The sequence below is a fragment of the Copadichromis virginalis genome, linkage group LG16 (assembly GCF_057382275.1).
Source record: "Copadichromis virginalis isolate Kocher_CV1m ecotype Utaka linkage group LG16, C_Virginalis_male_GT1.1, whole genome shotgun sequence".
In the NCBI taxonomy this organism is placed as follows: domain Eukaryota; kingdom Metazoa; phylum Chordata; class Actinopteri; order Cichliformes; family Cichlidae; genus Copadichromis; species Copadichromis virginalis.
In genome coordinates this window covers 24,754,763-24,777,723 of record NC_140633.1, presented here as the reverse complement: position 1 = coordinate 24,777,723, position 22,961 = coordinate 24,754,763, and the positions used below count along the sequence as shown (strand labels likewise).

General features: G+C 41.7%; 2 protein-coding genes across 5 annotated transcripts in view; one reads left to right on the top strand and one right to left on the bottom strand.

Annotated features, from left to right (window-relative positions):
* The first annotated feature begins 153 nt into the window (after positions 1-153).
* Positions 154-21,824, top strand: LOC146690865 (dynein, cytoplasmic 1, intermediate chain 2a-like). 3 transcript variants are annotated; one of them, XM_085433998.1, is made up of 17 exons: positions 154-259; positions 1,738-1,849; positions 3,803-3,914; positions 5,078-5,165; positions 6,224-6,313; positions 6,637-6,746; positions 11,559-11,648; positions 11,828-11,990; positions 12,082-12,181; positions 13,270-13,395; positions 15,501-15,647; positions 15,732-15,845; positions 16,364-16,497; positions 17,478-17,622; positions 20,182-20,322; positions 20,488-20,613; positions 20,892-21,824. In XM_085433998.1, exons 2-17 carry the CDS (start codon positions 1,748-1,750, stop codon positions 21,003-21,005), a joined length of 1,902 nt encoding a protein of 633 aa, XP_085290124.1. In that variant the 5' UTR covers positions 154-259; positions 1,738-1,747; the 3' UTR covers positions 21,006-21,824. The 3 variants fall into 3 exon arrangements, with proteins under 3 accessions (XP_085290124.1, XP_085290125.1, XP_085290126.1); XM_085433999.1 differs by lacking the exon at positions 154-259 and having other exon boundaries at positions 6,224-6,283; XM_085434000.1 differs by lacking the exons at positions 154-259; positions 6,224-6,313.
* LOC146690864 (electrogenic aspartate/glutamate antiporter SLC25A12, mitochondrial-like) overlaps positions 21,774-22,961 on the bottom strand; it is a 21,788-nt gene continuing 20,600 nt past the window's right edge. For both annotated transcript variants that reach the window (XM_085433996.1, XM_085433997.1), the window contains exons 17-18: positions 22,440-22,530; positions 21,774-22,353 (exon numbers count right to left, since the gene is read on the bottom strand). In XM_085433996.1, the coding sequence (XP_085290122.1) occupies positions 22,146-22,353; positions 22,440-22,530 (299 nt within the window). In that variant the 3' untranslated portion in view covers positions 21,774-22,145. The remainder of the gene's footprint in view (positions 22,354-22,439; positions 22,531-22,961) is intronic.

The window sequence follows — 22,961 nt, the reverse complement described above, 5'->3', positions numbered from 1 at the left end:
AACGGTGAAAAATTAATTGCGGATACGAGCAGCTGACTTCAGCAATAATACTCCTGCTGTTAATTCGCTACCAGAGTTGTTGACAGACTCTAAACTCTGCATGCTTGGCATGGCCTGGAAATGACAGCAGCACAGCCACGTCAAGGCGGAGCGGCTCTTTTTGGCTCTACTCGGCACCTGTACTTTGGTCGAGAGCCCAATTGTTTTGGCTCAGTGTTGATTAAAGCCTTTTGGTGACAGGTCCAAAACTTTCTGTAAGGTTAGTTCTCTACACATCACCATCAATATAACCGTAGCTTCACATTGCTGTAAAAGTATGTCTGTGTTCGTAAGCGAACTGTCTTTATTCACCGTGTGGTCAGCGTGACAGCGCTGCAGACCGGAGTCCGGTTAACTGCTGTAGCTAGCTGCTCTAACTAGCTTCTATCAAAGTGATGTATCTCTAGCCGTTATTTTTGGGTTGATCTCTAGGGGGAAATATTCTATTGCCTTGAAGTCAGCAAGAAAAATATAAAAATAATAAATGGAGATAGTAGTGGGTGTTTATTAAGAGAAAAGCGCTGTAATGCCAGTACAGTAGTTACTAATAACACGGAAGGCTACTGTTAGCAATAGCCGAGGCCCTTGCTGCTTAGCGGGTTTCCCTTAAACTGCAGTGTAACTAATAAACAAAGCATCATAATGCTTTGAGTTCATTGGTACATTAAGCTAATATGAACCGGGAATAACTAACTTACATGGATAACGTAACACCGGGCCGGGTGAGGTTAGCGGGTGTGGGAGGTTGAACGGACTCTAGGGTGGGGCTCTCTGTTAGCTAGCTAATGACAATGACTGGTCAGCCAGTCTTTACATGAAGCGAAGAAATAATACACGGCTAACACATTTAACTCAATTACCCAGGGGGGAGGCTGAAACACTGGTCGGTTTAATTGTGCGGTCAGTGAGAGGTTGGGTCGATACAAGCTGTCGGAAATGTCGTGAGAGGCTCCTGAAGCTGTTATGAGATGCTTGGCTTTCAGTTATGGTATAGGACACCCTGTAAACACAGCGAGACCACTAGGGCACTTCTGATGCTTTGATATATAAATAATCTTTGGAAAGTAACAGTTTTTGTATTTTTGCCTGATTATTCAAAACCCAATCGCATGGAGACTTTAATCACAGGACTGAGATGTGTTTGAAGGGCAGATTTTCAGCTTTAATTTGAGGGGTTTAACCAAAGATTTGCATGAACTCTTTCGGAGTTACAGCCGTTTTATTACGGAGTCCTCCTAATTTTCAGAGACTCAGAAGAAACGGGACCAACGGACATAACAGGACTGTTGTTAATTCTTTACAACCAATAACTGCATGACGTCAATACCCCATGGACATCTTCAAATGCTTTGTTTCCTCTCTTGACATGCTCTGCCAGACCTTTACTGCTTGTTTGTGGGTCTCTGTCTTCAGTATCTAAAAAGCATGCTTTATTGGGCTAAGAGCAGGTGACCATTGAACAGTATCCCACTTCTCATTTGCACTGTGAACTTGCTGTCTGATCAGTTTTGCAGCATTTGGCTAAATCTGTGAAACGAATTAAAGCTGAAAGCCTGCACTTCAGTCACATATTGAAATGACAAACATTGTGTCTTTGTCCAGATACTTTTTGGCTATAATTTTAGCTGATAAATACTTTATATTTCAGACTAATCTTAATCGACACTTAATATAACAGAGCTGTATCTTTTTATACAGCTTTGGCATCATGTCTGACAAAAGTGAGCTGAAAGCAGAGCTTGAAAGGAAGAAGCAACGCTTAGCACAAATCAGAGAGGAGAAGAGAAGGAAGGAAGAGGAGCGCAAGAAGGTATGCTAACAATGTTTTGTAAATATTTAGTTCACATGCATTTACAATGGTCCACATTAATCGTCAAACTTATTTGGCCATTTGCATATGAAGTTTAGAGTAGGAGAAAGTGGTTAATACACACAACACATCCCAAGGCCCTTGACAAAGAGATAAGGTTCTTCTGAGAAAGGTAGGTGAGAAAGGTATTTATATTAAGATAAGCAACCCTGTTCCATTAGTGATAATGTTTTTAATTTCTAATCCAAATGTAACCCTGCAGGTATTAAGGGTTTCTGCGTTTATATAGATAATAAATTCCACACCATTTGTTTTGAATGGCAAAAGTAAGACAGAAAAGTAAAATGTTTTTCATGGATTGATTTTTCTCAACTGACTGATAGTAAGTAGATTGCATTAACAAGCTCAAGTTGGGCCTAATGTGATAAAACAATATGAGGTGGCTAGTGTACAGTATGCATTTTCTTCTAGCAGAGTAGCTGTGTTTTGGTAGATAGCTATATTGATGCCTTTTGTCAGTCTCCCTCTCCAGCCATTCTTGGCTATATTACATAATGTTTTTTGAACTTCTATAATGTGATTGGAATAAAAAAATAATCCGATATTCCACTGTAATTTAAAAGCACGTGTAGATCATTTGATTATTTCCTGTTTTGACTGTTTCATACTGTTCTGACAATATAGAACTCTTCTTCTTAATTGATATTTGCATGTTGCTACTTTTAGTGTGATTATTTCCTCCACATCCTTTGAACATATAATCCATCCTATCCATAATAGCTGTATTTCTTTGTGGTATGAAGGCTACAGATTATTGAATGGGAAAGGAAAGTTGTTTTGTTCTCCAGGTTTGTCCTTTAAGGAGGATTTTCCCCAAATTCTCCAGTTTACATGAGTTCTTACTTAGAACATTTACTTCCTGGTCGCAAGGCTTATGTCATGGAGCAAAACCTCTCAGTGAAACACAGATTGGGTGAAAGTAAAACAACACTGTATCATGACTGCAGCTTTATTTTGTAAGATATGTGCTCTTAACCAACCTGTTGCTGTTTTAAGTAAGGGTAAATACACTGTCCCACTGTCCACGTATGCTCAGTGCTACATTTCTGGCTAAGAAGCCAAACACTAGGTCATAACAATCTTATCTTGACACATTAAAATACAGTAGCTTTGTGTGCACACGAGGAAAAGCAAACCTCAGACCTTTTCGTCTTGCAATTCGGCCTGGAAATGGTAAAATGACAGACATCAGCAGTGCCTTTCTCTTAAATGATGGAGATGTACAAAATCTAGTTTGCTCTGTGTTCAGACGTATTTAATAGCATCCATCTTTTCGGTTTCTTCTTCTCCAAAATATCTCTCCTAGCATTTGATAGCCTACAAACATACAAGCATACACCACTTTATTCTGTTCCTCCAGCTCTTTCTCAATCACACACTGAAGAAAAGTTTAGAATTAAACATCTTGCCCAAAGACCCTTTGACATGTAGGCTGAAGGAGCTCAGGGATCGAGTCACTGACCTTAAAATTAGTGGATCACCTTCTCTCCACAGAGTCACCCCAAATTAATGTTATGTATCCTTGCTGGTGTTCCTGCAGATCAGCTCTTTGCTGCACTTGTCATATCCTTTGGCAGTAATAAGATTCTTGCACAGAGTGCATCATAAAACAATTAAGTACTAATTTTTAATTTAGAGAATGGGCTTCCTCATAGCTGTGAATCACTAAAAAAGTCATAAATCAATATTAATGTGTTGTGTAGTCCTGTGATAGACTGGCAACCTGTCCAGAGTGTACCCCTCCTCTCAGTCTATGACAGCTCGGCTTTAGCCCACTTTGGCACTGAACTGGTTAAGCAGAAGAGACTGGATGCTTTACTGTATTGCCTGAGATCCAGTCAATTTAATATTGTTATCATTGGTGTTTTTATGTTTGTTTGTTTTTATTTCTAGGCGGAACTGAAAGAGGTCGTACTTCCTCAGGATGACTCTGACCTGGAGAAGAAAAGACGTGAAGCTGAGGCTCTTCTACAGAGCGTGGGCATAACCACAGATGTTACAGTTGGTATGTTTTATTTTACATAGAGCTCTATTATGATACCTACTTTTTAACTGTACACCCTTAGGAAAATACATGCATATCTAACTGAGCTCAAACCCCCAGTGCATCGCTGGATAAAAAAATTAATCTAGTTTGCATACACATACAGTTGGGTCATTGTACTAGAACTATGTTTTGACATTGGTGTCTGGGTGTTCATGTTCATGGATGAGCAGTGCAGAAATCAGCTTTTTTCATTCCACATCACTCACACCAGAATATTTGGGGTAATAAATAAATGATATAAAATTTCAGTTTCTAAGCACTGCAATCTTCATTAATAGTCATATTAAATCACTTGATTTTGTGCATAGATGCAGCATACTTTGGACTACTTAATAAACATTTCATTCATTTTTGTCTGTAATGGTTGTGCTGACTCCTAAAATTGGATTAACATTTTAAAAATAAGAAAGAAATGTTATACTTCTCGATGCTGATGGATGCGAGAAAACGCCACCATAATAGTCTCATTTTCATGTGGTGGCCATTACAGTTATTTCGTATCAAATATGCTGGAGTACAGATCTGAATTAACACAAATGTGTCACTGTTCTTTTGTAGCTTTATATTAGACATTTTCTGAGCTGTGACTATGAAAATTGTGGCAAAACTAAATCCAGTTGCCTGGAAGATGAGGCTAATCATGATATTATTACTATGATGAGTTTGTGTAAATAGCTTGTCAAACATGAGCCTCACTAGATGATGATGATGATAATAAGTGGAAGGATGGATAAAAATGAAACATTTCCAAAAATATACTAGTATACACACAGTGGTTTTTAGAGCATGGTCATATTGCTAACAGCAGATGGCAGAAGAGATCCATATAAAAATCTATCAGAGTTTGCAGACGGACCCAAGTAAGACATTCAAAACAATCATGGTTGTATTTTTGATACTGCTAGTTTTTAATTGTATTTTTTTTTGTCTTGCATATGATTTAATTGATGAAGACAGTACAATTGTGCTGAAATCTCCTTTCCCAACATGGCTTGAGCTTGCAAGAGTTTACGTTTATTATTTAGATTTGTGCATTTTTTTTGCTTTACACAGAGACATTTATATTGTATTGTACTGCTATAAACAGTTTACTGATGATTACTGTCTGTCTGCCTGTGTAGTCCCTCCTCCCATTTCTCCAACTGCCAAATCTGCGGGCACACCGAGTGATGCAGGGAGCCAGGACTCTGATGGAGCTGTGGGACCCAGGTACACACACTGTCTCACAATCTGCACTTGTACAGTACTTGACAAGTGCATAAACAGTGCAGACGTCCCTATTTCAGGGGGGGGGAAAGGCCAAAACTGTTTCTACCTGAGGAATAATAATCAAATGCTTGGTACTTTGTTGATTCTACCTTGCTTTTTACTTCAGCATTCTTTTTAACTGTTATGCTTATATCTGCAATGTATGTTTCCAGTGTCTTTGTCACAGCTTAAATTGCAGAACTGTTTTGCAGCAAATTAGTTGTGAAGCATTTTGAAAACAACATAAAGAAGCTTGTCTGTTCTGCTTTCTTATGCTTGGCATTACTTTCAAACTCTATAAACAAAGCTTATGAATACCTGTTAAGCACAATTGCATTAACAGCAGCTGAGTTAAAACATTTTACAAAGTCCTACATCATTACAGTGAACGATGACGAATTCCTGCCAACTGAGTGCATGTTTATTTCATTTGTGTGCCATCGAATTAGAACAATCCTAAATTAACAATAAAGCAGCAGGCTGCTGTGACGCCTGGGGGACTTCTTAACCCCTAATTAGAGCCCCTTCCCAGTGCTGAAACTCAAGCTCCCCCAGTGTCCCATCAGACCCAGTGAGTTGTTCCCCCTACGTGTTGACTCATTTCCCTCACCAGCATGGCCATTTCCTACACACATGGAGGTCATGTTTTCTCCCTGAGGGTTCTCTCTCTCCCCCCCCCCCCCCCCCCCTCTGTCGGCACAGCACTCAGTGCTTTGGTGTGACACAGTTCGGCCTGAACATTACACCCTGTGCCATCGCACACAGGGTCTGTGTGCCCATGCATTTTAAGCAGATACATTTTTCCATCTCTGGGTTTATGTAAACAGATTCAAGCTTAATTTGTAATAAAGAAAACTCATTTTTTGGGTGTTTGGATATGCAGAATGATTTTAATTGTGACCTAGGATTCAATCAGCATGTTTGTTATGTGCCATAATGCTAACTTTATTTCCTCTCCTCATTTGTGCTCGCCTGTTTCTCTCTCACTAATGCTGCCTTGTTGCTGTGACACTAACCAGGAATCTGCATTGGGACTCTGACCCGTCCACTCTTCAACTTCACTCTGATTCTGAGCTGGGGTACTGGACACTCTCTTCTCTCCTTTCCTGGTCATTTTCCCTTCTCTCAATCTATGGCATGATTACTTTGTCTTTCAAAGTCATTATTCAGTTAAGACAGATCAGGAAAACCATGTAGGGATGCATGCAGGAATGGTGAGACAAAACCTTTTAATTATTTACATAGTTTTAAAAACTAATATGAAGTCGTTGCAATCCCATAAACGACTAATTTACTCACTTTAATCAGCAAAAGATCCCACTTGCAAGGAGGTGAGAGTGGTTATAGATGTAGCACTGTGTTGTATGTTTTTGTCTTTACTGTCTCTTTCACTGCGATTTTGTGCAAAACTTGAGTTGTTCTTTCCTTTTAGGCGTGTAACTCCAAAACTGGGGATGGCCAAAGTTACACAAGTGGACTTCCCACCACGTGAAATTGTGTCCTACACGAAAGAGACCCAGACCATTACTCAGGCGAAAGAAGGTGACTCATGAAGTGTTATAGGTTAATGTTGAAAAACGCAGTCAAATGTGTGCACATGTACATAACTGCGTGCCTGCATGGATTATATCATATCATTCTTCTTAACAGGGTCTCTCTGAGAGCAGAAGTGAACAAGTGCAAGAGATTTGATTTTACTGAGATGAAAGAAAAGGAAAAATGAGGCCCAGGAAACATAAGAAGTTAGGGCAGGGATTAGATTCTGACAAGCTCTGCTCCTCTGAACCTTCCAGCCAATGCTGCTTTGGTATAATTAATGAGCAGGATGAGAAAGCCTGTGACAGGAAGGAGAAATGAGATTGGAAGGGAAGATATGAAATGCTGTGCATAGGACGGCTCATTCTCTCTGAAGCGTGTCAATATGTATGTAATTGCTGCAGCAAAGCTTTCATGTGGTTGGACGAAGAGAATATTTGGGTTTTTTACTAAAATTCACATGGTGAGCACATGTTCCATCAAATATGCAATATTTTTGGTCATGCTTCTTGTTCTCGGTTGATTTTTCTAATGACTGATGGTGAGTAATATGCTCGACTGAAATCCTGATTAGGATAGTTGTTTTGTACCGTCACTCATAGCCACTATCTTTTTTTTTCTTTCTTTTTTTTAAGCTGATTTCTCAAATGATTTGCACCAGCTAACATGTGTTTTAAGCATCCCTGAAAGCCTGGTTAGGATTTTAAAAGTGTACCGAGTGTCGGTTGTGTGGTCTAATCAGGTGACGTGTAGAAAATTCTGAGGTGGCATGCAGCTCGAGTAAGATAAAATTGTGTGATTTTGTGGAAAACTACAAGCGGAACTAGTGAAGGACGAAGAGCATCCCAGTGTTCCTCATCGCTCTTTACGCTGGACTCTACTGGGCATTGTAAAACTGTGTTAAACAACGATGGTTTCTGCCAGCTGTTCAACACTGGGGCCCCCCTTCCCCTCTCTGCCACTATGTAATCATTTCATCAACTCCCTCGCTTCCCTGTCTTCTCCCTTCACCGAGCAGGCACATAACAAAACACACTCAGTGACATTGTGCATTTTCACACCATCACTTCTGGCACTCGATGAGACGGCATCCCCTTCCCAGCTTGCTCCCCTTGGCGCATTTCTGATGTGTGGGGTGGCGTCAGGCCTGGTTTCTGATTGAGCGATTTATCATGTTGTCAAAAGGAAGCAACGCCGCAGCACTCTCAAGGTCAGCAGGCGGTGGCATTAGAGGGTAGCGGCTGCCATGCCCTGGCTGCTCCAAACTGAGGGTTCCCACAGTGTCAGTGAGACACCTCGGAAAAAGGAGTAAAAGATTTTAAGATCACCTGCCCCATTGGCACATAGAATGTCCTCTGAGCAGTCCAGGAGAAGCCATCCACATTTTAAAATAGTTGGAAATGAGAATAGTATATCACTCAAGAACAACTGGATACTCGTTTTCTTGGTGTATGAAAAAACTCTTGATACCTGTGCTCGTATAAGGATCACTTCCATTTTTTAAATATTTGATTTCCTTTTCTTATTAATTCTGTTGGGAGTGACCAGGAGGGTCAGTATGTGAGGGAGTAGGTCAGAGGGACAGCTCAGACTCAGCATTTTAGAGACATGTGCACAGGAGGCATAGTGGATATGTAGGACAAAGGATGTTGATGATGGAGCTGCCAGGCTGGTGGAAAAGTGGAAGCCCAGAGAGAGGGTTCTTGGATATAGTGAAGGAAGACAAGGATGCAAAGGATAGGGTGAAATAGAGGCAGGTGATCCTCGGTGGGGAGCTCTAAAGAGGGCAGCCGAAGAAGAAAATGTACTGTCTTCTTATAATTAATCCCAGCTTTTGGGAATTAAACAGTGAACAGCACTGTGCAAATGTTTCAAGGCATATTAGCTGTTGAGATTTTTATTCATTACACAGTACCTTCAGGAAAACATCTGTTTGGCTCCCACATGCATATTTCTACATCTTAGCCACCCCAAACACACAGCTACACGGCTCTGTCGTCTATGACAACGAGCCATGCAGCTGATCAGGCACCCACAGAGAGCTGATTTCAGCATCGTGGGGTCAGTCTGAGATTACATGAGAAAGCAGTGACACACTGAAGAACAGTGGCGAGCTCTCCACAAAATGCTTGAGCCAAACTACCTGGCAAAAGCCTAAAAAAAAAAAACCAAGTGCACATAGACAAAGTGGAAAGGACATAGAAATTATACAATGTTTTTTTCTGCCTAATAAAAAAACCCACATTATTTTTAAAAGCACTGCCTGCCCCACATTCAGTGCATTGGAGATTAATTTTTTCCATCTGTAGGTAGCTTCAGAAAATTTGTTAGTTTAAGCCATTAGATTGTCGAATATGCCACCGCTGCACGATTCCCAGATTGCACTAGTAGGTAATATGCAGCATCAGTATGCACTCCTCAACAAGAGGCTGTAATTATGGCATAAGATATTGTGGAAGGTTGGAGGTTTGGGAGTACGTGTGGGGTGGAGGGGGAGGGCTGGACTGGTTCGTCTAGTACAGCATTTCAAAAAGGCTCGTCAGGAATATAAGTATGCAGAGCAGTTTAGTAAATCTAATATTTAATTGAATGTGATTGTTTTAATCACGATGAATTCAGAGGCAGGTCAAAACTTTTAATCACAAAAGCCCTTAATGGTCTTCTTGTTTGAAGTGCCACTTGTAATTGTGGTCAGCTTTTATGCACTTGATGATTAGTACCCTTAAATATCTGTTGTATCCTTCTCTCATACAGTAGCTAATCATTTGGAATAAAAAAATTGAGAATATTCTCCCCTTTTTTTTCTGTGTATGATTTCAGCACCTATGCAATTTGTTTTTTGTTATTGTTCATGTAATAGGGTTTGCTGATGTTTTTATTTGCTGCACTACTAGATGCAACTACACACTTTGGAAAGGCTTTTTGTACGCTGGTACTAGAAGAGGTCTATTTCAGCATACAAGAAATGATAGTTCAGATGTACGTGTGAATTGGTGGAAATTTGTCTTCTATGGTTTCATTATTGGGCTTCATGTTGCACATGCTGAAGTCACAGCCTTGGTGTGTCTGTGCGTATAGAACGCGGATGCCACCTGCAAGGTCATTTAGTTTTGTAGTTGCTCACCACTGGCCACACGCCATGTTTGCATTAATATATTGTCTATTGAGGAAGACTTGGGATTACTCCCCCACCACCACTACATACAAAAAAAAGCTTTTATGTCTTAAGTGGTACAAAAGCCGTAATTGGACCTGCTTTGCAGCTTTGAGAGGAGGTGCCAGCGTATGGGACATTGCTGATCTGTGTGAATTCTGTTAAATGCAACCCACCCACCCTTGCTATTCCCCCCCACCCACCCACCCCACACACACGCACATCCCCAGTGGGGTCACCAGGATCACTAGCTTTTCTCCAAATGGCCATTTTGGCTGGCAGGTGCATTATACCCTTTATTTTCAGATTGTCTGTCCGCTCCTAATGCCTGGCAGGTTGATTGCTCTGGCTGCCTCACCAGGGAAAGGGCTGACGAGCACGGCCGGGACTAGCTGAAAGACAGTGATTACTGTTTTCCTTTAAGCCTGATTGAGGCCCTTGAAAGGAAAGATTTTAACCTTCTCCTGTTGGTTGCAGAGTATGGCCGCACATTGAAATGGCTTGTGTCATCAACCCAGTTCTGTAAACTCATCAGTGCACCCGGTAACCTTCATCCCCCAAACCTCCATCTGAGAAAGGGGATAAATCATTTTATGGACAAAGTGACAGATGACATTATCATTTAGATTATCTCAGTAGGAAGGAAACTCTGGCGTGTGGTGCTGTCATCTTAGATTAACTGTAAGGTTCATACAAAGATAAACGCCTGTAGGAACCAGGCGAGTATTTCCACTTTCCTCATGAATCTGTTTTGTCCTTCTGCTATTATTTTTTTAAGCATAGTCTATATAGTGTCTCTAGGAATTGTGTTTGAAAAAGATGTGTTCATCTTCTTTGAGGTAGAGCCGGTGTGCAGTTTGCCAGCTGGTGTGGCCTGTATTTTGTCGTACATTCTCTGAGGTTGAATAGGAGTTGCAGGCCCTCCTGCTAGGATGGTAATTGCACAGGCTTGCCGTTCAGGGAGAAGCTTGTCTCGGGGCAGCCATGCGGAAAACCTCTGTGCCATCCCCATGCCACCTCTGAAGAGCACAAGACAATCCCAGCATCACCATCTGCTTTTGCACCATGCCGTCATCTGGCTAGTCCAATGGGACGGGCCTGGGCAGCTGCTCCACAACCTCTGCCCCGTGGCCTAGAAGGGGGCAACCTACTAGTGGGACACAGAGGAAACAGCTACACTGACAGCTAGACTGTCTATTGAATGGTTAGGGTCTCATTAACAGTTGGGAAAGACAGGGGTCCCTATGACAACAAGACACCCGCTGCGCTGTGTCCCTTTAATACAAATGACAAACTTCCCCGCTTTACAGAGGCAAGTTCTTTTTGAAAGGAGACATTGTGCTGACAAACCAAACAAATGCAAGGGAGAGATACAAAATCAGTCTATTGCTGTGCCAGTAATCACTGGGTGGAGCTTTTCTTGAAAGAGAAAAATAATGAATGTGGAAAATGTAGTGACCAAAAGGTATGAAATGTCTGTGTTTGGAAGCATACTCATTCATTTTGTTAAAGTTGTTTATTTGTTGTTTGATTTTTATACCTTTTAGCATTTGAAAATTCCGAGGAAATGATGATCATAAACATACTCGTTTACTACTTACACAGGTTATGTTGATTGAGAGTTGTTTTCTAATGTTTAATACGGGTATCTTTTTCATCAACAGAGGAAGAAGAAGAGGAAGAAAGTGCTCCACCTCAGCAAGTAGTTGAGACTCAAGCTGAGAAAGAGGACCAGAAAAAGGAGGAGGAGGAAGGTACTGCAGAAATGATAATTGAGATTCTCTGCTGAAATTGAGGCAGTTTAGTTAACACTTAAAATATGTAATTGTTACAGATTATCTATATAATTGAGGGGATCAGATTGCATAAAATAATGGCTACTAGCACCAGGGATCTTCACGACATTTCACTGTGTTTTTGTTTCTCCATTTAGCACCCCCTCACGAGCTGACAGAGGAGGAAAAACTCCAGATCCTGCACTCAGAGGAGTTTGCAGATTTCTTCGACCACAGCACTCGCATTATCGAGCGGGCTCTATCCGAGCACGTGGACCTCTTCTTTGACTACAGTGGCCGTGACCTTGAAGAGAAAGAGGGGTAATTCTTGAGCAGCTAGTGTTTTTAAAACTTGTAATTGGTTTTTGAAGAAGTGCTTTTTATTGATTTTTGGTGCTTTGTTTTTCCGCAGTGAAATCCAGGCCGGGGCAAAGCTCTCGCTTAACAGGCAGTTCGTGGATGAGCGCTGGTCCAAACATCGTGTTGTCACCTGCCTGGACTGGTCACCCCAGGTCATTTTTCTTAACAAAGTTTTCATGGTGAAGCCAACTAGAGCCTGGCTGATAGTGGACGTTACAGACGTTATGTTTGCAGTCATATTGAAATCATTAAGTATTAACTTTCACAAACACGTTGGCCACTCACCATTGAAGCTACTGCTTGATTATGCTCAGTTTTGATCCATACTTTGGTGTTCTGCAGACAGTATAATAAAAAACCCTTAAAGATTTTCATATATGGTCAGTATTGGCCGACAGGTATTAAAAGTTTGGCCCTAAAACCAGCATTTTAATACATCAACTCAGAGAGACAGTCATGGATCATCTGCTAATCCTAATCCTTGTGTCTTTGTGCTGGAATTCTGCTAAGAGCATAATTGTTTTGTAATTGCCTGTTTAAACGACTTAGATTTGCACAGCCATAATGCTTTATGATTACATAGCTTGAGTTTGACAGCATGTTCTTTCAGCCTCAGCTCCCTCAGGAAAAGTAAGTTACGTCCCATACAAATTGTCACTTAGTCGGAGGCCGTAATGATTTGTTTCCTCTGGTGTCTAAGGTCATTTAATGCATTATTGTGCAATGACTTGTGACAGTGATTGAACACCAACTCTTTGTTCACTGTATTTTCTTGCTCAGAGCAGTATCCACACCCTTGTGATGTAAAGTGATGCATCCACTGTACTTAAATTTAAGTATTAAAAGCAGCAGAGGTTAATCGTTTGTCAACATCTGGATAGTGTTTCTGCAGTCTGTGTTTTTTGAAATGCACTGGGATGGGTTTGTGTTTTATGAGATCCTTACTGAGCTGCTGAGTCTGCTTCCGTGTTCTTTTGAGCCCTTGCAGAACTGTAGCTTTTAGTTAAAATTATGCAAAGGAATAAAAACATCATTTACCAACGTTCTTCGGGGGGTAGGGTGAGTTAAATGAGCCATAAATCTTGGAGGAAAGGGTTAGTCATTCTCGAAGGCATTCAGCAGCAGCACTCGGGGCAGGCAAAGCTTTTCCACTTGGAGCCAAGCCTGGGGGGCATGTCTGCCTGCCTCCCTCTGACATTCATTCAGTCTGATTTTTTTTTTTTTTTTGGTCTGTCTCCAGTATCCTGAACTGCTGGTTGCTTCATACAACAACAATGAGGATGCTCCTCATGAGCCAGACGGTGTGGCTTTGGTGTGGAACATGAAGTACAAGAAAACTACACCGGAGTACGTCTTCCACTGTCAGGTACTAAAAGCAACTTTAACTTTCCTGTCCTTTTACTAACATAACCCAGCACCCTCACGGATGGCTTCTTCCATGACAAACATGGAACACGGCCAGCCATCCTGTCAGGCTCCCTGCCTCCTCCTCTGCTCCCATACCCCCCCTACCCTCATCCACATTGTGAGTTCACAGTACTGGCATCCACCTCCACCACATCTATGCACAAACACATGTTCATGAGGCGCCTGTGAAGACCTGTGGAGTCGGATGGAATCTGAGCACCGCAGCAGGGGCAGGGCTGGTTATCATGTGCATCTAAACAAGGGCCCTGTGTTCAGACAAGCTAGCTGGGAGACCAGTTGAGCTCCTCCGCTCTGCCCAGCCTTATTACAATGCTTGCCCTGAGGCTCCTTCACCAAGACAAGTTGAGTAGAACCACATGTTTTGGCCTCCATAGCGGATGTAAATGGAGGCGTGTTGCTCAGATGAGTAAAACTGAACAGAAGTGTTAACATAGTTTTCTTTTTGCCTCCAAGTCAATTTATCTATGCATTAAAAGTTTTGCCGGGATGACTTTCTGGGGAAAAAAATGTTATAGGTGGGGTGATGAGTGTGTGTAGTCCACCTAAACCATAATCCAAAAATATATACTGATCTTATCGGCCAGCCTTGAGGTCTGTTTATTTACACTGTGAGAACTGAGGCTCGAGTTATGCAAGATGTGTTTAGTTGTACTTTAATAAAGAGGGAACATGCAAGATGACGCAGAAGAGGAAAAAGCTGCAGATTGAAGTCTGTGTTTTCCATGTCCATATTATTGCATCTTTGGAGATTTTAAGTGCTACTGATGCAAATCTTTGCAGTTTTTTACAGCCCCACATAGGTTTGACTTGTGGTTGAGAACATCAGTGGGAAATGGGAGTTATTGTGACTTTAATTTGTATTTCTATTTCAGCAAATAAATCGCTTGAAATAATTACATTTGCTCTCAATAAAAATCAGTTTTTTAGCTAAAACAGCTCAAAAAATGTTTGTGTGGAAGAATTCAAAATTAGCAGCAGTGCAAAAATCAACTAGTAGCATAAAATCTCAGCATGCTTGCTGTGCCCTCTTCATGTTGCAGGGCTCGTTACTTCCATTTTCTTTTCAGCTCGTCAGTTTTGGGATAGTTTCCTTGAAACGAGAAGTGGCATGATGTCCTCACTGCTGTAGATTTCCATTGGCTTGTTACTCTATGAAAACTCTTTCCCTTCTCATCACTCGCTCCACAGTGCGGTTACCTAACCTCAAATAATGAGCTATTTTTTCCTCTTTCGGGGTCATTTGGTGCCCTTGGTCAATAGTGTCACTGTTTTCTGAAATAACAGTAGTGTTGCCGCTTGTTATCTTGGAAAGTGGTTGACTGTTTAGACTTATTTTTTAAGCGAAAGAGGCAAATTAAGACTGGGCTAAAATTAATAACATTAGCTACACAGTGGTGCAGCGGTTAGCATCATCGCCTCACAGCAGGAAAGTCCTGAGTTTAAATCTACAAGCTGACCAGACGCCATGATCAGCTCTTCCTGTATGTGCATGGCTTCCATCCAGGTATTCCAGCTTTGTTCCACAGCCCTGAGACATATTTGATAGATTAATTGGTAATTCTAATTGGAGAATTGCTGTCTGTCTCTCTGGTACCCTGCTTTTTATCCCACGACAGTTCGGAAAGTCTCCAGCCCGCCTCCACAAGTTGAAACTGGATAAATGGGTAGGAAATTGCAATGGGGAAAAAATTGAATACATTAAAAAAAATGTTATACTTCATATGTAGCACTTCTCTTAAAGTTACAAACTGCTTCTCAGAATAAAACATTTTATAAAATTTAAAAAAAATTATAAAGATGTTCTGATAAGAGTATTTCAGGTAAACTCTTCAGTAGTGATGTGACTCCAGTTGGACTGCTCCACGCTTTAGAGGCTACGTTGGCAAAAGCCCGGTCACCTTAGTTTAACAGCCGATCCCTCAACATTCACGGTATCTTTGTAAACTGTCTCTGAGCTTCCATTGTTAGCTGCGGCTGTCTCAATATAAATCTCTATTTCATTTTTCCTTGCCCAACCCTTCTTGCACCCTTTCATTGTGACAGTCTGCTGTTATGTCAGCGGCGTTTGCCAAGTTCCACCCCAACGTTGTGGTGGGAGGCACCTACTCGGGGCAGATTGTGCTGTGGGACAACAGGAGCAACAAGAGGACCCCTGTGCAGAGGACTCCCCTGTCAGCAGCAGCACATACGGTACAGTAAAGGTCTGACACAGTGGGCGTATACTTCATTTATATTTAGCTAAAAGGTAAAATTTCCCCGTCACTGTCTTCGCAGCACCCGGTATATTGCGTGAATGTGGTCGGCACCCAGAATGCCCACAACCTCATCAGCATCTCTACTGATGGCAAGATGTGCTCCTGGAGTCTGGACATGCTCTCTCAGCCTCAGGTAACATATAACACAGGGCAGACGCTGAATGTGTGCTCTGCTGTAAAGAAGTTAAAGTATTAACCATAAAAATAAGTTTTTATAATGATAATGCATCAGACTTTAGCAAAGACAATATATTTTCTGTTGTTTTCCTCTCTTTTTCTTCTTTCACATCGCCCACATGCTTCCTGTCCTTTGCATTCGTGCTACATGTCAGACATTTTGGCTGGACTCTTTCCTTTTCACATTCCAGTTTGGTATTTCCTTCGACTTTACTCTTATTTTTTTCTGCAGCTCATTTTTCACTTTGAAGGAAATGATTCTTGCTAGCTGTGTCATTTCATCTCTGCTGCCAAGCCCTCGCTGTCAAACTGATTTTTTTTTATTTTTATATAAAGCACTAGTCGAATTTAGATTACACATTAATAAACTGTCGGGTGATTTTTATAGGTTTTGCTTGGCAGAGTGTGTGTTAACTTAAAGCCTGGGCGGGGAGCTTGTTATAGATGTTGTTCCATGTTTCCTCCCCTCCACAGGACAGCATGGAGCTGGTGTTCAAGCAGTCCAAAGCTGTAGCTGTCACCTCTATGTCTTTCCCTCTTGGAGATGTCAACAATTTCGTAGTGGGCAGCGAGGACGGCTCAGTCTACATGTCATGTCGTCATGGAAGGTGCGTTCATAAGCAACCGCAGTCCCACCGTGTCGCCTCCCGAACACCAGCAGGAAACTGAGGCGACTTGTAAGGCCCACCTAGACCCGTGTGTCAAATAAATATAGCCCACTCACTTCCCAGTGCAACGGAAATCCAACACTTGATCTCCTGCTGTTTGAGGTTTCACTCCTGCCCAGTCATCCTGTTTTTCTTTTCCGCTTGTCAGTTGTGTTTGTAAAGGTCGTTCAACATAAACAGGGCACACATGCAGGGGAAACAAATCATTTTTTCCCCCCCTGTTCTTTTATTTTTATTTAATTTTTTTCCCTCAGTATGTTTCTCTGGGTGAGAGAGTTTGTTTACAGTCGGTCATCCCTGGGAGAATTAAAACTGCACTTCATCCCACAATGTTCTCATCTAGGATGGTCCTCGGCAGAGAAATGTGGCTTAAATCAGAGCTGCCAGTGAGCAGCGTGTCAGCCTCGCACCAAATGTAGTATGCCTGGAGACCACAGAGAGGTGATAGCTGCGAGGTTTTGCACTGCAGAATCACCTCTGTAATCGGGGGAATAATTTTCCACATCATTTACAATGGTATGATACTCTCATCGCAGTTAATAATGCATAAGCATCACTCATGCTGAGTATTTACCTCTCTACATTAATTATCAGAGTCTCAGTTGGGTAACAGCTCTGCAACATGTGGTTGAAGGGATGCAGTCACTTTTGCCTCCCTGCTGGTAATTACATGATACAAGTGAATGATTACTGTGAATACGTCCAGCAGAGGTCCATCTGTGCCTGTCGCTTACTTACCTGCTTAATGCATTGCGTAAATGGTAACAACCAGCAGTTTTGTGCATTTTTGTTGTTTCTTTTTTTCTAAAGTTTCTACAGTGCACATAAATGTGTATTCAGACATTAGATCTGAAGGTAAAATTTAATTCTTTGTGGTCAGTTTAAGCATATTTACCCATATTTATCTGTGTGCTCCACAGCAAAGCAGGCATTAGCGAGATGTTTGAGGGACACCACGGCCCCATCACGGGGCTCCACTGCCACACAGCTGCTGGGCCACTGGACTTCTCTCACCTGTTTGTTACCTCGTCTTTCGACTGGACTGTCAAGCTGTGGAGCACCAAGGTATGACTTGAGCTCTAGGATGTATTTTAAAGGCCATGATTCATTTATTTGGCCCATCTCTGCATAGGGAAAAGTTTCCTCCCTTTCTGTGCCTCTCTGGGCTTCACTATAATCCAGTTATTGTTCACTTTCAGCCGTAAGGTGGGACTAATGATTCTTTTAAGGTTGATTTTTAAGTCACAGACTTCTGTTAAAAGGCTATTGATTGAATTTGTAGACAGATGTCCTGATACAGCAGTCAATACCAGACTCCGTTTAGCCAAAATAATTAATTTTTTCACCTCCTATTTGCCACAGTTTGGTTTCCACAGCAACAGGTCGGCTCAGACTGTTAGGCTCTAATGTTTATTTTAAAAATGTTTATATAAAAATGGATTACTTTTTTTTTTTTTTTTTTATCTGTAGTTGTTGTGGTAAACGAGAGTTGTTACCCTGCATTTTTACATATAGGATTTTTTTTAAAAAACATTTGATATAATGCATTAGTGGTGGCAGTGGAAATTTTTCACTTTTGACATCTTGACTGTACATCACAATGAATAATACAGAACACTCTTGAACTGAACTCGGGAGACTGAAAAAAATAAGAGACAATGAGAGAAAAGGGCATGTAATGAAAATTCATAAGAAGTGTTGTCAAAGTGAAAGTCTCACCTGCCTGCGCTCTGTTGTCTTTATTTGGCAATGAATAGACACATACACGGCCACCTCCTCTAGCTCTTTTGGGAGACAGCCTCTTTTCATCTGGCCCCTTCGTGCATCGCCGGCTTATAGACGTGGATGGGGTTTGTGATCCCAGAAGCTCGGTTGTCAGCGGCAGCCTTCCCCGGTGGGGTCCCCTGGGGCAATTTCAGCGTTAAGTGAGGGGCCAGATGAAGAGTGATTCAGAAACCCCCGTTGAAGAGAACAGGAACGATATGATGCCCTGCCCAAGCGAGGGTTACTGGGGCCCCACTGTGGAGCAACACCCAGGGATGGGGAGGCTCAATGGCGAGTGTTTGGTGGCTGGGACTTAGCGAACCTCCTCTGGGCCCACTCTCCTGTGCAGTCAGCTCCCAGAGGGCCAGTTTAAGCCAGGCAAACTGTAAAAGCTCTGTTCTGACATAACAGGCTGTCCCCATTGCATCCCATCCCAAAGCAAGTCTTTTTCATCCATTTGCAGCAGTTACAGAATTCCCGATGGCTTTTTTTTTTTGTTCTGTAGACATTTCACCTCCCACACTGGACACTTCTTACAAACCATACGGTCATTCTGTTCCCACAACAGATGAGTGGGTTTGAGATCCAGCGATTCTGCCCAGCCGTTCCATTACAGACTGGGATATCAGCTGACTGCTTTTATTTTTATACTCTATGATTAAAAAGAGCACATCGCAGAGAGGCGGCCTTTCACGTTCCCTCCATCAGTTTGACAAATGATTATCTTTTTGTTTGTTCTACGTCTGTCAAATGTTCTTCTTTGTCTCCTCAAATTTGGATCCCTCTGCACTTTTTTGCCGCTCTTGTTTTCTTTCGCCCATCTTAATCTTTCCCTTGTGTTCAGTAACTCTGTCTAGAAGCCCACCATCCTGGTGTCATCACTTCAGTGTCGAGGTAGAATCGGGTGTTTTGTGGGTGCCCTTGAGGCTTGTGAGACTTTTGTTTTTCAAACTAGAGACTGCGTCTCTTCTTGGTCTGTTATGGGAGAGCGTCTCAGTCTTGTTGATTTTATTCTGGTTAGAGGTTTGTGCTATTCTTTGAGTCGAATAGAACAGATGATTGAAATCTGTTCACTGCAAATCTAATCATGAAATAACTTTTTTGTTTTGTTTTTCTTGGAAAAATTTTACTCTGATTTTATTTATTTTTTCTTCCCCCCCCCAAATTTAAAGACTACAATGAACCCACAGAGGCTGATGTTCCAGATACTCAAGTAGCCAAATTTATTACTTCTTTAATCAGCACAACAGTTTTCAGCTGTGCTAACATAATTGGAAAGGGCTTTTTTCTAATGATCAATTAGCCTTTTAACATGATGATAAAGCTGCATTAGGTAACACAGTGTCCCATTAGGAAAAACATAGATGATGGTCGCTGGAATTGGGCCTGCATACATATTCCATTACAAATCATAAATTACTTCTGATTGATTTCATTAATCATTAATTGTCATTTACAACATTTCTAAGTGACCTTTAAGCATTTTTTTAGCAGTATTGTAAATGGACTGGTTCTTATAGAGCACTTTTCTACTTGAGCACTCAAACTCACCCATTCACACAAGCACTTTTTAAAATTCACACTCTAATGGACTCATTGCAGAGCAACTTGGGGTTCAGTGTCTTATTGTGTGTCCTGTATGAACATAACCATACACTTCTTTTGAAACACAAACCTTTGTAATGTTTGATCTTTCACACTGCAGTTTGTGATAATGTTGAGTGGCTTTGCTAAGTAACATAAGCCAGTGCGTTTTAACAGTTTAAAACATCACTGAGTTGCATTAGTGTGTAGATGGATATTTATACATTTAAAACTGGAAACCTTTTTGAATGAAGCTGTCCCCCCCCCCCCCTGCAGAACAATAAGCCGCTGTACTCATTCGAGGATAACTCGGATTACGTGTATGATGTCATGTGGTCCCCGACTCACCCTGCTCTGTTTGCTTGCGTGGACGGAGTCGGTCATCTCGACCTGTGGAACCTCAACAATGACACAGAGGTAATATTAATAGACATTTCTCAGAAGAGCAGCTGTGTGCTGTTACCAACTTTACTGTAGACGAGATACTCATATCTTGATTTTGACCTTTTTAACCATATCAGATCCTGTGCCTTCACATGGTTTAGTGTGCAAGTACACTCCTGATTGCTGTTATTGTTTCAGGTCCCCACCGCCAGCGTCACAGTGCAGGGTAACCCAGCCCTGAACAGGGTCAGATGGGCTCATTCTGGCAAAGAAATCGCTGTGGGAGACTCTGATGGACAAGTCCTTGTCTATGATGTTGGAGAGGTGAGCAAGCATGAGTCAGCCTTTCAGTTTCTGACTGTACCTTTAAAAAAAAAAAACATTTTGGATTTTGCAAAAATGAGTCAGCCTCTCACCTGCTACAATGTGTAATTTAGTAATGAGGGATTAATTGTAAAGCATTTACCTTATAGAGATTTTAGAAGAGCATCTTAAGGACTAATTTGTGCATTTTAGGTCTGCTCTTTGTGAGTAAAAAAATGCACAGAGCATAACCTGTCTGCGTTTGAAATTCACGCCTCTGTCGTATTCCTCCCCCACAGCAAATTGCGGTACCGCGAAATGACGAATGGACCCGTTTTGTTCGCACACTGGCAGAAATCAACGAGAACAGGGATGACGCAGAGGAGCTTGCAGCTCAGCGTCTGGCCGCATGAGCTTATCTCCCTGGACGAGGCATTTAAGGGACCAGTCATGTGCTCGTTAATGTCAGACCTGTTTTGATAGATGGAAAAGATGAAGTTTGTATCAGAAAGAAGTACGGATATCGCTTGGTTTCCAACGCTCCTCTTATTTAGACAATTGCCTTCTTAGTTCGCTGCACCGTGGTCTGTCTTCCTCTGAATAAGCCAAGCGACAGGGCTACGAACCTCAGACACTAACCCAAAGCCATATTCACAAAACAGTCATCTTTTCTTCAACCAGATGCCTTAAAGTTTAATTTAAATCTTGATTGTCACGTCTTTACCCACCATTATTTACAGCATGGCAGCCTTAATTATGAGTTAAGTCGGTGCTCCACTTTCACCATATTCAGGAAAATCAGTAAGAGCTGTTCTCCATTTCCACCAAAGTTGTAGTAAAGCAATCACATCTCTAAACACCCAGGAATGTAAACATCTCATAGCTGTAGCCCACGTCGCCATCTCTGTTCTTTTAGACTGGATAACATAAACACGTGTTTGTAAAATAGTGAAATGTCAAAGTCTTTCTACCAAGATGTTGTTTTATACTGCACTTCTTGCCTCTTAATCGGCGCAGCTCAAGTTGGATCCGGGATGGTTGGAATATCACCCCAGCATGTTGAATAGGGTGATTATGTATGCTGTAACTGCTCGGTGATTTCCACGTTTGTCATGTACAGTGATGGGCTCTGAATAGAGATTGGTGTCAAAACAGAGAATGTACATTTCACAATAGAAATCAACAGTTTGAATGATTTATTTCAGTAAAATACAATAAATACATTTAAATTATTTCCCAAGTCCCCTGGTCGTGATTTCAAAATAAATACTTTGGAAAATATCTGTACATCCTCATGTCTCTTAAATGTAAGTCAAACATGCACACCAGAAAAGCGCAGTGACAATCCTTTGTAATGCCATAATGTCCCTCTGTGGAGAAGTACAAGATGTACAAAAAAATTGTGCAAGCTATGCAAAGAAAATGCAATTAAAGCCATACCCATGCAGCATTTATAGTAAGACAACCACTTCTATGCATTGAATCGAAATGTGGTTAAGTAAAGGAGGAAATGAGGGCTGAAAGTGCATGCAGCCCTCACGAGAAGTGACTGTTTATGAGGCTTGAGGCTCCGCTTTGGACGTCGCTGATGTGATTGTCACCTCTCCGGAAGGCTTAAACTTGGGCAGGTGCAGGCCAAATTTTCTCTCCACGCCAGCAAATGTTGAGGCAGCCAGACGGTAACCACCCAGGTGGTCTGGAGTCACAGAGGGAAGGTCCTTGATTGTAGGTTTGTGAGTGGGCTCAGATCCAGCAGGACGACTGAGAAGAAAGATTAGGAGATGCTGAGCCTCGTGATGCACTAATGAGTGGCTCGCTCTTGTTTGAGACGCGATTAATGTACTTACTGTCCTCCGAAGTCAACATAGAACCATCTCTGTAACAGTTCATAGGTCACCAGTGTTACGCCAAACTGCGGTGACGATCTAAAGACGCGAGCTAGAGGGAGAAATTTTAAAAATGACAGTTACAGAGAAATAGCATTACTCTGGTGAGCGTCGTGTGAGTTTTATTTATAGAAATCAAAGGCCTTCTATGGTTGTTAGGGCTAAACGGCAACCCTGAGGGTCGGTAATTAATGGAAACGTGAAACTGCAGTTTCTTCAGTTCCTCTGGAGGCCACTACAGTTGAGCCCCACAAACCCTTTTATTAATGCTTAAAGCTTGCATTTGTCATTACGACTGACAGATCTGCTGCGCTTCACCTCAGCTAATTTGAGTCACTGGATCCCTCGATCGCATTTGTGGTGTTGCTGTATGCTCGTACAGCCCATCCAAGAGGTTTCTGCTCAGTTTAGGCAAGTGAAATTCCAGTAGCTTATTTCTATGTCTCACTAATTAGAAGATATCCATGACTGTTTGATGTACCT

Bases quoted from the DNA above. Each gene is read 5' to 3' on its own strand.
- LOC146690865 (XM_085433998.1), top strand. From the start codon at position 1,748: ATGTCTGACAAAAGTGAGCTGAAAGCAGAGCTTGAAAGGAAGAAGCAA. The intron at 15,846-16,363 runs GTAACATATAAC...TCCCCTCCACAG, and splicing joins ACATGCTCTCTCAGCCTCAG to GACAGCATGGAGCTGGTGTT. The intron at 16,498-17,477 runs GTGCGTTCATAA...TGTGCTCCACAG, and splicing joins ATGTCATGTCGTCATGGAAG to CAAAGCAGGCATTAGCGAGA.